The 13,755-nt window shown below is 43.3% G+C and overlaps 1 protein-coding gene across 1 annotated transcript in view; it reads right to left on the bottom strand.

Moving 5' to 3' along the window:
• Positions 1–1,494: 1,494 nt before the first annotated feature.
• Positions 1,495–13,755, bottom strand: part of LOC121569134 (reversion-inducing cysteine-rich protein with Kazal motifs-like) — a 74,992-nt gene continuing 62,731 nt past the window's right edge. Inside the window, exons 17-21 of the mRNA XM_041879797.2 lie at positions 8,604–8,799; positions 6,921–7,131; positions 6,627–6,700; positions 5,189–5,344; positions 1,495–3,163 (exon numbers count right to left, since the gene is read on the bottom strand). Coding sequence (XP_041735731.2) covers positions 2,936–3,163; positions 5,189–5,344; positions 6,627–6,700; positions 6,921–7,131; positions 8,604–8,799 — 865 coding nt within the window. The 3' untranslated portion in view covers positions 1,495–2,935. The remainder of the gene's footprint in view (positions 3,164–5,188; positions 5,345–6,626; positions 6,701–6,920; positions 7,132–8,603; positions 8,800–13,755) is intronic.

Raw genomic sequence — 13,755 nt, forward strand, 5'->3', positions numbered from 1 at the left:
GTATTATGTCATGTTTCATGTTTTGTGTGGACCCCAGGAAGAGTAGCTTCTACTTTCGCAACAGCTAATGGGGATCGCAATAAAATACCAAAATACCAAGGGTTCTGTTATGTCAGTGAAATACAGTGATGAGTGATGTAAAGAGCCTTGGGACCTGTAAATGAAAGCAGATACTGTACATTAGTTGAATCCATTACGATCATAAGCACGGAGGAAAGGAAAGTGACTGTGTAGCGAATCAATTCTGTTAGCTGTAATTTAATAGAGTGCACTACAGGACAACATCTTTCTACACTGCTTTACAGAACCTGCGAGAACGGATGAGTTCCCACTCGTGCAGTAGGCCAACAGGTTCATTTAAAAGCTAGAGTTAGAGAGCCAGGAGTCTCCAGATGTGGTCTTTGGCGACTTGGGTGCAGGCTAGTTAGGCGTTCACATGGTCGTTCCCTTTGAGGGATTAACCAAAGACATTCTCAGGCGCCGGTGCTCAGGCTTCTTCAATGGGATTTCACATTCAGGAAAATTCCTGGAAAGGCAAGTTCATCTCCACTCCTCCCTAGACCCCACTGGAATCTACATCACGACTCCCCAAGCCAGCTCATGATTTGTGTCGTTACTCATCACAACACATTACTGTATGGTCAATAGGTACTAGCCACTGGCTTTTAACTAAGAGTGTTGAGGTTAGGTAGGTCAGCAATGGATCAGGGAAAAACGTTTTAGGAAGCAATTCTACATCTGGTTCATCCCACTAAATAAAAGGTTAACACATTTCAAGCAGACACACACACCAGCCCAAATTCTCAAGAGCAGGTCACATACACATACACACACACACTGAGAGAGGAGGACCCGGGGAGGGCTTCTCATCGTCATTATTTACACAGTGGATAGTTAAGCGGGTAAATCAATGTTGGATCAAAGGGGAGCCGCCAAGGCCTTTATCAGGCACTAGGGGCTTCCACTTCCACATCCGCTCTCTGGAGCACTACATACGAGGGGCCTTAGGAAATGTTGAGGAAGTAGACACTTGTTTCCTTACTCCCTCACAGCCTGCCCTGTGGGAGAGTACTACATCATTACAGGTCACTATCTACGGCACTCAACCTCCTTAGAGGCTGTGTCAGAGCCAGACACCACCTTGTGGTGATGGTATGTCATTGCATGTTAGAGGAGAGTAGTGGAAGGCTTTGGCTCTTTCTCAATTGTCTTTCCTTCGATTCCTTGTGTCCTCCTTCCTTGCCTCTTGCTCACAACGCATTTGAGAGGAGGGACCTTGGAACGCCTTTTGAGAAGGAGGGAGGATGAAGAAGAGAAATGAGAAAGAGCAATAGTCTGAGGATAATGAAAAGTTTAACGTTATCAGTGTCCTTTCAGTTCTCATGCTCTATTGAGAACAGCATATTAATGTGACTGGATTGATACAATATATTTTATTTGGCACTCTGCTTCAATGTGGAATCTTTAAAATGAAATGTACAACAACAAGCAACCTTCTGTTTGATTGTAGGATTTTATATTTAATAAAATATGCATTCTGTTGGCATTTTACAAACACATTGCAAGTACTGCCATCTCCACCGAGACAATGATGCAATACAGTGATGATTAACGTAATGCTTATGTGCCTACAGCTATACTCTTTCTAAACATTGGCAATATGAACACTTGATATCATAAAAACAACAAAAAACAGAGTTTAAATCACTCGGAAACAATACTACAAGGACCCTTGAAAAGGGTTTGCTGCTACAAAGCTGCCTAGCACGATAATACTGTAAAAAACGGGGACACTTCGTGTTGCGTAGGCATAGAGACAACATAAAATCAAACGTGGGGACAGGACAAACATAGTACAATACATTCTGGAGTAAAAACACTTCATAATTGTCATCATGCAAGAATAAAACATTTAGAAAATGGCACATATTGAATCACATCTCGATCCATTTGTTATTTCAAATATAGAACATTTCGGAATAATTTCGGAATAATTCTTATCAACATTATAAAGTTTATTGCATTTACTTCATATAGGAACTATATGCAAAGCATGTTGTCGCTAGTTTTTTTATTCTACCCATGTGCATCATGGGTAAAGTGATGATTGTCATTTTCATGAAAAACATGGCTGTCGTTCCTTATTTTATATCTTATCTACACTAGAGGAACAACTAGAATCCCTTTTGTGTGTCTTTCAGCTTACGGAGCGGGAATGCTTGCTTGCCTTTGACCTGTTTCACGTTCCAGTATTACTGTCTCAGTCAGCACCTTTCCACTCGCTCTCTATTTACAATCCTACAAATGTAAAACGGGAGTGGGAGAGAGGGGAGGAGAGGGGGGGGTAATTAGACCTCTGAGACCATCTGGGACAAATGTCGGGACAAATATCAGTGTTTGGGAGCACACCTGTCTGACATCTAGACCTGACTCCCCCTCTGAGACTCAACCACCTGGCTCCTCTCTCTCTCTCTGTGTTACACACAAACACGTGTGTGTACACATACATACACACAAACACACACACACACCATGCATGCATGCGCGCACACGCACGCAGGCAAACGCCCGCACTCCCACGCACACACACACCCCTCCACAGCTTTAGAGGAGGAGAGAGCTACTGTTGCAGTATAAAACGGATACAAAACACTGTGTGATAAAAACTCATCTTCCTTATAACGATATATAGAGCTCTGTGGAACCAAAGCTGGAATGTGATTGTGTCTCCACTTCTCTCTTTCAATTAGGATTCATCTCATAGGTTCTCGTCCATGATTGTGTTGACGCTGGTGCAGTAGAGTTAATAGGATTGATTGTCAAGGCTTTTACAGGCTGATGCTTCCTGTCAGGCAATGACCCGAGAAGGGGTCAGAATACTCTGCAACACACCCAGTCTCCTGCCAGCGGGGCCTGGCTGGCTAGTAGAGGCTAGCTAGGCCTCGGGCAGGCCTGGTGCTAAAGTGAAGAAGAGGCCCAGGGCGAGACAGAAGAAGATGGGCAGGGAGGAGGGTGTGGAGTTGGCGTGGCCCGCAGACCTGATGGTGGATATGGAGACCTCGGAGGTGAGGAAGGCAGACAGAGGAACATGGGAGACCAGGGTGGGGCTACCGTAGTTGATGAGTGAGTCGATCTTCTCCGCCTCCATACTGCAGGCTTCAATCTGAGACGGGATACACACAAACAATGATCAGGTGAAGTTTACAGACACACAGTCCTCCTCCCATAGTTTTTTATACTTTTGTTTTGTTTGTATCTTTATTCCCTTCTGAAAATGGCAGATACAAACATGTTATATTGGTACAAACATGTGACAAACTAGGCTCTTTATTTGTGTATGAAACATTCCTAACGAACCACCTAAAAGCCCACATAATGACAAATAGTTTCTATGAATAGAGTCATAGAGAGAATGATGCAAGGCTGGCTGTGACCTCCATTTGCCGGTTTGCATCGATCATTATCGCTCAGGGCTGTTTTTGCAGATAGCAATAAAATGGGTGGAAAGGGTGTGAAAAATAACTTAATTGGGGGTTTCACCCTAGATGGTAGTGATGAGAAATCGGATGATTTGTCCCAGTGGAGTGAGAGAGATTCTGAGAGAGGACTTTGATTAGTCCCTCAGTAAGAGGGGGTTTGGGTCTCTCGTTCATTATCGCAGTCTCTGGTCTCATGAGGCGTTTTGAAAATCTTGGTGTTTAACCTTTATTTATCCAGCTTAGTCATTGAAATTAAACCAATTTTTAGAAAGAACTGGAGATGGCAGTTGAATAAATAACAGGGAAATATTGGCCCAGACATGTTTATTATGACTCCTGTGCCCTCCCGATAAAGTCCCTGTTCAGGAGGGCCCAACGTTACAGAACATACAGACAGCAATGGATGTATTGTTGCAGAACAGATATGATTGTCTCTCATGTAAAATAGGGAGTTGTTTCAGGCAGCTCTATTCAAACATTTCACTGTACTGAACAAACACCCCTGGGACATCTGTCTGACTGAACCATTAGTTCATATTCCCTACAGAGCCATCAGAAGGCTGGTCTACAGGCTGTGTCACAACTCACTACGCTCCTCTCCATTAACCCCATCAGACAAACCACAAGCATGTCAAAACATGTTATCTGAACTACATTTAAAACAGGAGGACCCAGAGAGAGAGAGAGAAAGAGAGAGAGATAATAGGCGGTCCTGCATCACACCAGCTGGTACATTGGTGGTGAAACGGTTACCACCAAACATATTTTTTGAGTTTGAGATATAAGCACAATATAAATCAAAATAACCATGATCTCTTTTCAGAATCTATGAGAAAAGAATCACAAAAGTTTAATTTTTTTTGCATTCCGAGTACCAGTGCTGCCCTCCACCCCCATTACGGAATATCCCATGTCTCTAAACACTGCCCTGTGGGCATCCTCTGTGTGAGCGATCAGCTTGTTAACAAATGCCTCCTCTCTTCTGCTGTAATCACTGTGAAATCCACTGTGCTCATAGAAGAGCATGGGAGTGTGGGTTGAGGATGGGGGTGGAGAAACAGAGGGCTCAGTTCTGTGTAGGAAACAAAAGCGCTCACAACACCATGATGGGATGATCTGGCCCTAAGGTTTATTGTATGCTATGCCGATTGGGCCCCAGGTCATGCATTAACCAGGAAGTAAAACAAAGGATGTGTCTCAAATGGCACCCTATTCCCTATATAGTGCACTACTTGGCTTTGGAACACTGAAGAATAGCCCTACAAGCAGGGAATCAACTGTTGTCATTCTGAGAGGAAGCTCATGTAGCCAGAGAACCAGGCTTATCTATTGTGAATGAAGGACAGTCGACAGGTCTCTGTGAGAGAGAGAGAGAGAGAGAGAGACAGAGAGTGTGTGCATGCAACATGCGTGTGTTTGTGTGAGAGTGAAATTGTGCAAAATCTTTCTATAAGTGTACCACTGTCTGTCTCCGGGTGTACCTGTAACACTGTTTCTTCCGTCCCTCTCCTTGCCCCATCCTGGGCTCAAACCAGGGACCCTCTGAACACCCACAAAGCATCGTTACCTTTCACTTCACAAAAGCCACAGCCCTTGTGGAGCAAGGGGAAAGTCTACTTCAAGGTCTCAGAGCTGGTGACATCACCGATTGAATGCTATTAGCGTGCACTGCAAACCAGCTAGCTCAGTGTCTGCGTATGTGTGTGTACCTGCAGCGGGGTGGGCTGCTGGTCCACGGGGACGATGAGGATGATGATCTCTGAGTCGATACTCAGGTAGCCGAAGATGTCACACTGCGGCACGGAGATGTGGAGACGCAGGATCCTCAGGATGTCATGGACCGTCACTGGCTGCTTCCTGTTCAACTGCAACACCAAACCAGGAGGACATACACAGTTGCACAGAACCAGAGCCAGAGGGGGAGGAGTTTGAGATTCAATTCATTGCAGATAAAGGAAAACTGAACTGCAGGTTTATTCATGTTTGTTCTGTATGTGGTAAACACATGTTATTCATTCCCAATTAATAACAAACATGAAATACCTTTGTGAACAGTAGTTGAAAGTGCAATGAATGTCTTACAGTATAGTGCCTGCTGTCATGGAATGTTTGACACCAATATGGAGGATAGGTTGGGAAACTATGATGTGTATATCCATCGCTTGTCTGAGTGAGTCATGTCGTCTAGCCCCAAATCCAAAGGTAATTTGTTTGGAATTAGCAGGCTTATGGTCTAGACTTAACGTTAATAAAATGTTTGAGATTAGACTAATAGCCCAGGTTTATAATTAATCTGCTTTGAATGTCATGTTTGTTTTAGCTTATTAGCTGTTATAAGCATGTATACAAGGTATTTCTGGGTATTTGCTCTTAAGCTGTGGCCCGACCAAGTAATTTCGAACTTGCGAAGAATTCCAGAGGAAGACATGTGATGTTGATGCTTGGTATTTTGGATCTATGCCTCACTCTAGTGGTCATTTGGTGTCATTACAGTACAAAATCAACCGTCGTTGCAGAGTGGGTGGCTAATCCCTCTCCTGGAGACCTACTCAACTGGGTTTGCAGGCTTTTATTCCAGCCCTGCTCTAACATACCTGATTCTATGCCCTTGATTAGCGGAATCTAGTGTGTAGAAGCTGTAACAAAAGCCTGCACACAGCATACTGCACTTGGTGGAGCTATTGCTTATACCTAGGGTTGCAAATTGTCGGGAACTTTTTTACGTTTTTCCTAAATCTCAATTTTGAGGATTCTGGGAATTAGGAGGGAATAAGCAGGAAATCCGGAATCCTCCAAAAATGATTTCTGGAAAACCAGGGAATTTATTGAAATTGTCCTAAATTTTGCAACCCTACTTATACGTAGACAGTTGTCTCCAATCCACAAAGGAGTGTCCACAGTTTAGATTCAGATATGCAGCAAAACAATTTGTTCGTCATTTTTCAACATTGAGAATTGAATTCTATATAATATATAATACAACAGGGAACCTTTCAATCCTCTTTATAGTGTTAAAATCCATACAAATACAACAAACCAGCCAGCTGGTTGGAAAAGTGAGTGAGTGAAAGGGAAGGGGACAACTTTTCTGAAATGGAACACAGCCTGGGACCCAGATAAGTGAGGAGCATAGCAGAAGACGCTGACCTTAGCGAAGTTGTTCATCTGCTCCTGGTTCCACAGGATCTGCAGCATGCCCGCACACAGAGGACAGCAGGCGCCTGTGATAGGAGGGGTTACCACCAAGAGGTCAGGGGTCAGAGGTTAGGAGTCAATCACAACATTATCTTAATAAGATTTGTGTTCCTGTGGGGAAAAATCCTCAGTATAACATGAAAGACTTATATGTCAAAGTGAATGTGGTTGCGCCACTGAGTGTACTGACCACAGAATTAAATAAAACATGAGATATTATATCATTTCTGTCTTTATTGTACTGACCGGGTGGTGTGACAGGGATGCAGCCCGGGGTGGACAGGGCGGGGCAGGGGATCATGTCACAGCCTGAGTCAGAGGCAAACTCTGCCACTGCCCCCACGGCGTGGCACCGCCCCTGGTAGTCCACGGCAACGCGGTCCGAGTAGGCCTCGCACACTGTGTTGTACGTCTCGCCGTTGTGGCCGCACACAGGCCGCGCCTTTTTACAGGCGTCCTGCACAGAACACAAACACATACACAGACACAAGAAAGTTTGAGTTAGGATTCAGCCCTTATTAATGTATTTTGTGGAAAATATCATATATTAAAATGTAAATACACGTCACCTTCCTACTCTTCATAATACATCACTCACATCCAGATAAACTTACTCAAGGTAAATTACTCCAATTAGTTACCTAGGGAGGCCATTGTTTATATATCACACCAGATGTATTTGGTTTCTTTGAATTGCTCTGTATCTCAGCAATATTATCAGAGAGGGGGAGGGCAGTTAAGTTCTCCTACATCGATGCAAACGGTCTGATTGCGTGCCTCTTGGTTTGGCGACTTGAACACCAGGACTGAAGTGGGTTTTTAATGGGTTGTCGTCTGCCTTAAACTGATATAAAACCCAATCCGGCCTACCGAGGCGAGACGCCATCAGGCTGACGCTGCGAGCGACCGCAATGGAGAAACATGATCCTACCAGGCCCTAAACACTAACAAACCACTTTAATACAACTTTCAACTTGAATTCTCCACTTTCACAAACACACACACACAAACATGGGGGGATTTTGTCTATATCATATTCAAGCACAGTCCTACACAGGAGATGTATATGTCTAAGTGTATGGGCAGACTAAGAACCTAAATGCAACATATGAGTTGATTAGACAATACCATGGGGGATTTCAGCTTTTGGTGGGCTGGGATATCTGCCTCCTCTCATAAGTCAAGGCAAAAAGATAAATACTCCATCAGTTACTGACGGTATGGTATGCACATTTTGAGTATTTGTGTGTGTGTTTGTGTTGCAAAAGCTGGGATGTGTTATCCTACCTCTGTCAGCAGGCTCTCCATTTAAGTGTTCACGAACACAAACAGAGCAAAGCTTTTCAGAGGCTCTAAAAACAGGGATTATCTCTGTGTGATTGACTAAATACTGTGCAGCTCCCTCCAGTATGGTGATTTAGTTTCAGGCTGATTTTCAAATAGCTGACTGTTTAATGCTATCTAGCAGGTGTTACAATGCTACCTATTGCTACCTCTCCCTATGAGTTCTGACATGCCTTTTCATCACAAATGAATTATATGTATTGAAATGTCCAAAAGCCTTTAAACACTGTCAACATTTACAGTCAATTTAGCGCATGTTGGTGTAGATGTTATGGAAGCTTGGAGAGCAGATAAATTGATTGAGACAGGGAATGACTTTTAAATGTTCTACTTCAGCAAGTTGCTTTGGCTAACTGTCAAACTGTTACCCGACAATGATCCATACAGGACAGGGTCTAGCTCCCTCATATTAAAATCTGGACCTCGAAGCCAGTTCCACTGCGTTTTTTCGTTCTTCCCCTCTAATCAGGGACTCATTTAGACCTAGGACAACAGGTGGGTGCAATTAATGATCAGGTAGAACAGAAAACCAGCAGTAGACCGGACCTATATTTCATATTTAAATACTCCTGGTCTAGCTGTTACCTGACAGTGGCCAATATAGGCCAGGGCCTTGCCCATCTGGAAGAGCTGACAGAGGTTGGGGTGCTCCACGTTGTCTGTGTCGCAGGCCGGGTCCATGTGAATCCTGTCACAGCCGGAGGGACGACCAATACACTCATACTGGGGACAGGGGTAGTCAATCATGTCTGTAAGGCACACTCTATGGTTGGGAATGCACCTGAGGACCAATGGAAGGAGGAGAGGAAAGGGGGTTAATTTAGTCATTGTTTTAAGTAGGTTTTAAGCAGTAGAAGTAAAAAACATGGACGCATTACAGCTATCGCTTTCTATTATTCCCATGTAGTGTAGATCCTTTGGTTTGAGTTGAGCACTGATGTTCCTTATTATTATTATGAAGTAGTGTACCTTAATAGTGTATTATTCTCATTGCAGACAGCAGTGCTTTTTTACCATGTGAATTACACCATTTACTCCTTTTTTAAAACAAAAAACACATTATATTATCATATAATCCCAATCTTTATGTGAATGTAGTAAATGTGTTGACATTTTTATATCAGTACATTAATGCTGATTTTCAATGGGAAAATCTATGAAACCTAATGAGCCCTGCCCTGTTGGTCACAATAGAGATGGACTGTACAAAACAAGCAAAAGTTGAGGTAGAAAAGGAGGGACCCTCTCTCTCTCTCTCCAACCCAGCCAACCTATCTCCAAGGTAACCATCCCTGCCTCCGTATCTCAGCCCCAATCAGATTTTTATCGCCTTGTTTGCTGAAAAATAACAAACGTTTGAAAGAGCCCACCAACTCTGTGTGTCTTTGAACAGACGGCCAAGGGGAGACTTTATGGAATGGGTTTGCTGTGCTGCGCATTACATAAGGAAGGATGCCAAAACACATGAGTCTTTACTGTGTGGAGGGAAGAGGGGGGTAAAATGGGGGCTGGCTCTGATGTTAGTAGTAATAGGAGTTAACACGGAGCCACGTGTGGTTAGCGAGTGTGTCCTCTGTAACAATGTGCAGTTAGGGAACGTGTCCTAACCAATTCCTAATTCTAATTAGGAATTATAATAATAATAATAGTAATTTAATAGGATCTCTATGGTCCTAACATTGTGCCATCCAGGGGAAGAGGGAGCGGTGTTAGATGGACGATGCTGTCTGAGGAAGAGGGAGTGATGTTAGATGGATGATGCTGTCTGGGGAAGAGGGAGTGATGTTAGATGGATGATGCTGTGTGGTGAAGAGGAAGTGATATTAAATGGATGACGCTGTCGGGGAATAGGGAGTGATGTTAGATGGATGACGCTGTCGGGGAAGAGGGAGTGATATTAAATGGATGACGCTGTCGGGGAATAGGGAGTGATGTTAGATGGATGATGCTGTCTGGGGAAGAAGGAGTAATCCTCAGGGCTCTGGGAGCTCAAGGCCATTCCGGAGGGGAGGGTTACAACAACAAACCCCATACAGGCGCGCCTTATGACACAGTTACCGCCGGCAACCACAGGGGGACACACAGCCTGGCCACACCTGAACAAACAACCAGACTCTCTGTCACTGCTGGATACGAAGCAGTTTGGGAGGGGGATTTCAAGAAAAAGCAGAAGAGAGGGGAAGGGTGAAGGGTGCAGGAAAAGAGGATTTATCAAGAGAGGAAATAACACTAGTCGACAATGTTCCCTCTAAGAGGCGCGCAGTAGCCCCGAGACTGCCAAGCAGATGAAATGTTAGCCCACAGAGCGAAGCACGAGATTGAACTTCACTCAACTTTCTAGAGCAGTGGTCACCAACCGGTCGATCTCCAAGGCATTTCTAGTAGATCGCCAAACATTTCTGTAAAAAACCCAACAATAATTTATTTGTCTTGGGCTGTTTGCGGTAGGTGCACCGGATTCAACAGCCCTGCTCGCTGGGTAGGCAAACTCTTGCCATTTTTAACCATGTCATGTGTCTGAAGGTACAAACTCTGCCTTCCCGGCGGGCCCAGAGAGCAAATCAAGTGCACTATAGGCCTACCGCAGGCCAATTGAATGGCTCAGATTACCATGTCTGCAGTAACGTAGCAGACATAAAAGAAAGCTACAGCAAAGTGGATACTGTGAGATTTCAAAACGTTTAAAACCATGACTAGAGAGAGACTGTCAACGAATACAGCAAAGAGCTGCTGTTTTTATGAGTGAGTTCATATTTAAGTTCTTACTCAGCACTGTCAACACATTGTATTCAACACTTTTATAAGCCATAAAATGCGCGTTCTTCCTACTTCCACTCAGCGCTACAACAAGCACTGCAGCAGTAATGAATGCATAGGAAAGTGTATCAATAGGCTTGCATTGTTGTTATTATTAGCGGCTTGTTTTTTTTTTCATTTCGAGGAATATTTCACTTTCTCTGTTCATAGGAGTAACAACATGAATTTGTGCATGCGGTGCGACTCGAGTTTCGCCATCAGCTGGAAGACGGTGTCCCTTTTTGGTCAGTGTCAGTGGAGGAAAGGGAGAGCAGAGGGACGTTGAGAGGCGGACCCTCAGTCTACTGCTCTCTCCCTCCGCTGAGACTGACCATCAGATGCAGGCACCATCAGCCCAGTAAAATAAAAATAAAAAACAAATTATTTAAATGTATTGTCACTCAGCTGTGCCTCACAAGTAATACAACAATGGATCTATTACCCGTGTGATCATATAGCCTACCTCAAATTTTGAAATATAATTTAAAAAACTGGCCCGAACAACAATTCAAGCAAAGCCAATATGCAGTGATAATGTATTGGGCCTATAGCTTACTGCACAAACCTTGTTGCTGCAGTACTCTTTTTAATTGGTTAATGTTGCATATGCATACGTTTTTAAAGTAATGTTGAAAAAAAATCTGAGCAGTAGAGCTCGGCTTGCATTTTGACTCAGAAAGTGATCTTGACTCAGAAAAGGTTGGTGACCACTGTTCTAGAGTTTTCCCTGTTAACACTATCAATGTTTCCCTTTACTGTGGCAATTGTGATAGAATCAACGCCATATTAGCCACTTTCAATGCAACATACCGAAACAAACCAAACTATGCAAGCGATTTTGTTGTAGACAGAACGCATCGGAGTAGGATTCTTTTGCATTGACACATACGACTCAGCCCGTACTCTACACAGACCGGCGCGGCATAAACAATCAGAGCTACAGTAGGCCTATATGCAAATAGACCATTGCCATACAGTTGAAGTCGGAAGTTTACATTCACTTAGGTTGGAGTCATTAAAACTCGTTTTCAACCACCCACACATTTCTTGTTAACAAACTATAGTTTTGGCAAGTCGGTTAGGACATCTACTTTGTGCATGACACAAGTAATTTTTCCAACAATTGTTTACAGATTATTTCACTTATAATTTACTGTATCACAATTCCGGTGGGTCAGAAGTTTACATACACTAAGTTGACTGTGCCTTTAAACAGCTTGGAAAATTCCAGAAAATGATGTCATGGTTTAGAAACTTCTGATAGGCAAATTGACATCATTTGAATCAATTGGAGGTCTACTGCTAGTGGCACTCATACTAATTGAGTGTATGTAACTCTGGCACAATTGGAGGTGTACCTGTGGATGTATTTCAAGGCCTACCTTCAAACTCAGTGCTTCTTTGCTTGACATCATGGGAAAATCAAAAAAATCTGCCAAGACCTCAGAAAGAAAATTGTAGACCTCCACAAGTTTGGTTCATCCTTGGGAGCAATTTCCAAACGCCTGAAGGTACCACGATCATCTGTACAAACAATAGTACGCAAGTATAAACACCATGGGATCACGCAGCCGTCATACCACTCAGGAAGGAGACGCGTTCTGTCTCCTAGAGATGAACGTACTTTGGTGAGAAAAGTGCAAATCAATCCCAGAACAACAGCAATGGACCTTGTGAAGATGCTGGAGGAAACAGGTACAAAAGTATCTATATCCACAGTAAAACGAGTCCTATATATCGACATAACCTGAAAGGCCGCTCAGCAAGGAAGAAGCCACTGCTCCAAAGCCACCATAAAAAAAGCCAGACTATGGTATACAACTGCACATGGGGACAAAGGTCGTACTTTTTGGAGAAATGTCCTCTGGTCTGATGAAACAAAAATAGAACTGTTTGGCCATAATGACCATCGTTATGTTTGGAGGAAAAAGGGGGTGGCTTGCAAGCCGAAGAACACCATCTCAACCGTGAAGCACAGGGTGGCAGCATCATGATGTGGGGGTGCTTTGCTGCAGGAGGGACTGGTGCACTTCACAAAATAGACTGCATCATGAGGAAGGAAAATTATGTGGATATATTGAAGCAACATCTCAAGACATCAGTCAGGAAGTTAAAGCTTGGTCGCAAATGGGTCTTTCAAATGGACTATGACCCCAAGCATACTTCCAAAGTTGTAGCAAAATGGCTTAAGGACAACAAAGTCAAGGTATTGGAGTGGCCATCACAAAGCCCTGACCTTAATCCAATAGAACATTTGTGGGCAGAACTGAAAAAGCGTGTGGGAGCAAGGAGGCCTACAAACCTGACTCAGTTACACCAGCTCTGTCAGGAGGAATGGGCCACAATTCACCCAACTTATTGTGGGAAGCTTGTGGAAGGCTACCCGAAACGTTTGACCCAAGTTAAACAATTTAAAGGCAATGCTACCAAATACTAATTGAGTGTATGTAAACTTCTGACCCACTGGGAATGTGATGAAATAAATAAAAGCTGAAATAAAACATTCTCTCTACTATTATTCGGACATTTCACATTCTTAAAATAAAGTGCTGATCCTAACTGACCTAAGACAGGGAATTTTTACTAGGATTAAATGTCAGGAATTGTGAAAAACTGAGTTTAAATGCATTTGGCTAAGGTGTATGTAAACTTCCGATTTCAACTGTATATGGATCTGTGTCATTCACTTTGAACTGGGCTGTGTTTACAGCATGAGCAGTCGTGAGTAGATGCACTTATTTTTAGATCAAAGTGAGAGCTGCATGTAGCCATGTGTGGACATTTTGTTCATAGCCTTTGCTACAGTAGTTACTAAGTTATTAGCCCAGTTATAGATAATTTGTAGTCAGCAATAGGGGAGGGATTGCTTCCTACAAGAGCACAAAATGTGAACATTTCTAGACATCTTTGAAAAGCAAGTCAGGTAGAGCTTTTTTTTTGC

Source organism: Coregonus clupeaformis, chromosome 7 (genome assembly GCF_020615455.1).
Source record: "Coregonus clupeaformis isolate EN_2021a chromosome 7, ASM2061545v1, whole genome shotgun sequence".
NCBI lineage: Eukaryota > Metazoa > Chordata > Actinopteri > Salmoniformes > Salmonidae > Coregonus > Coregonus clupeaformis.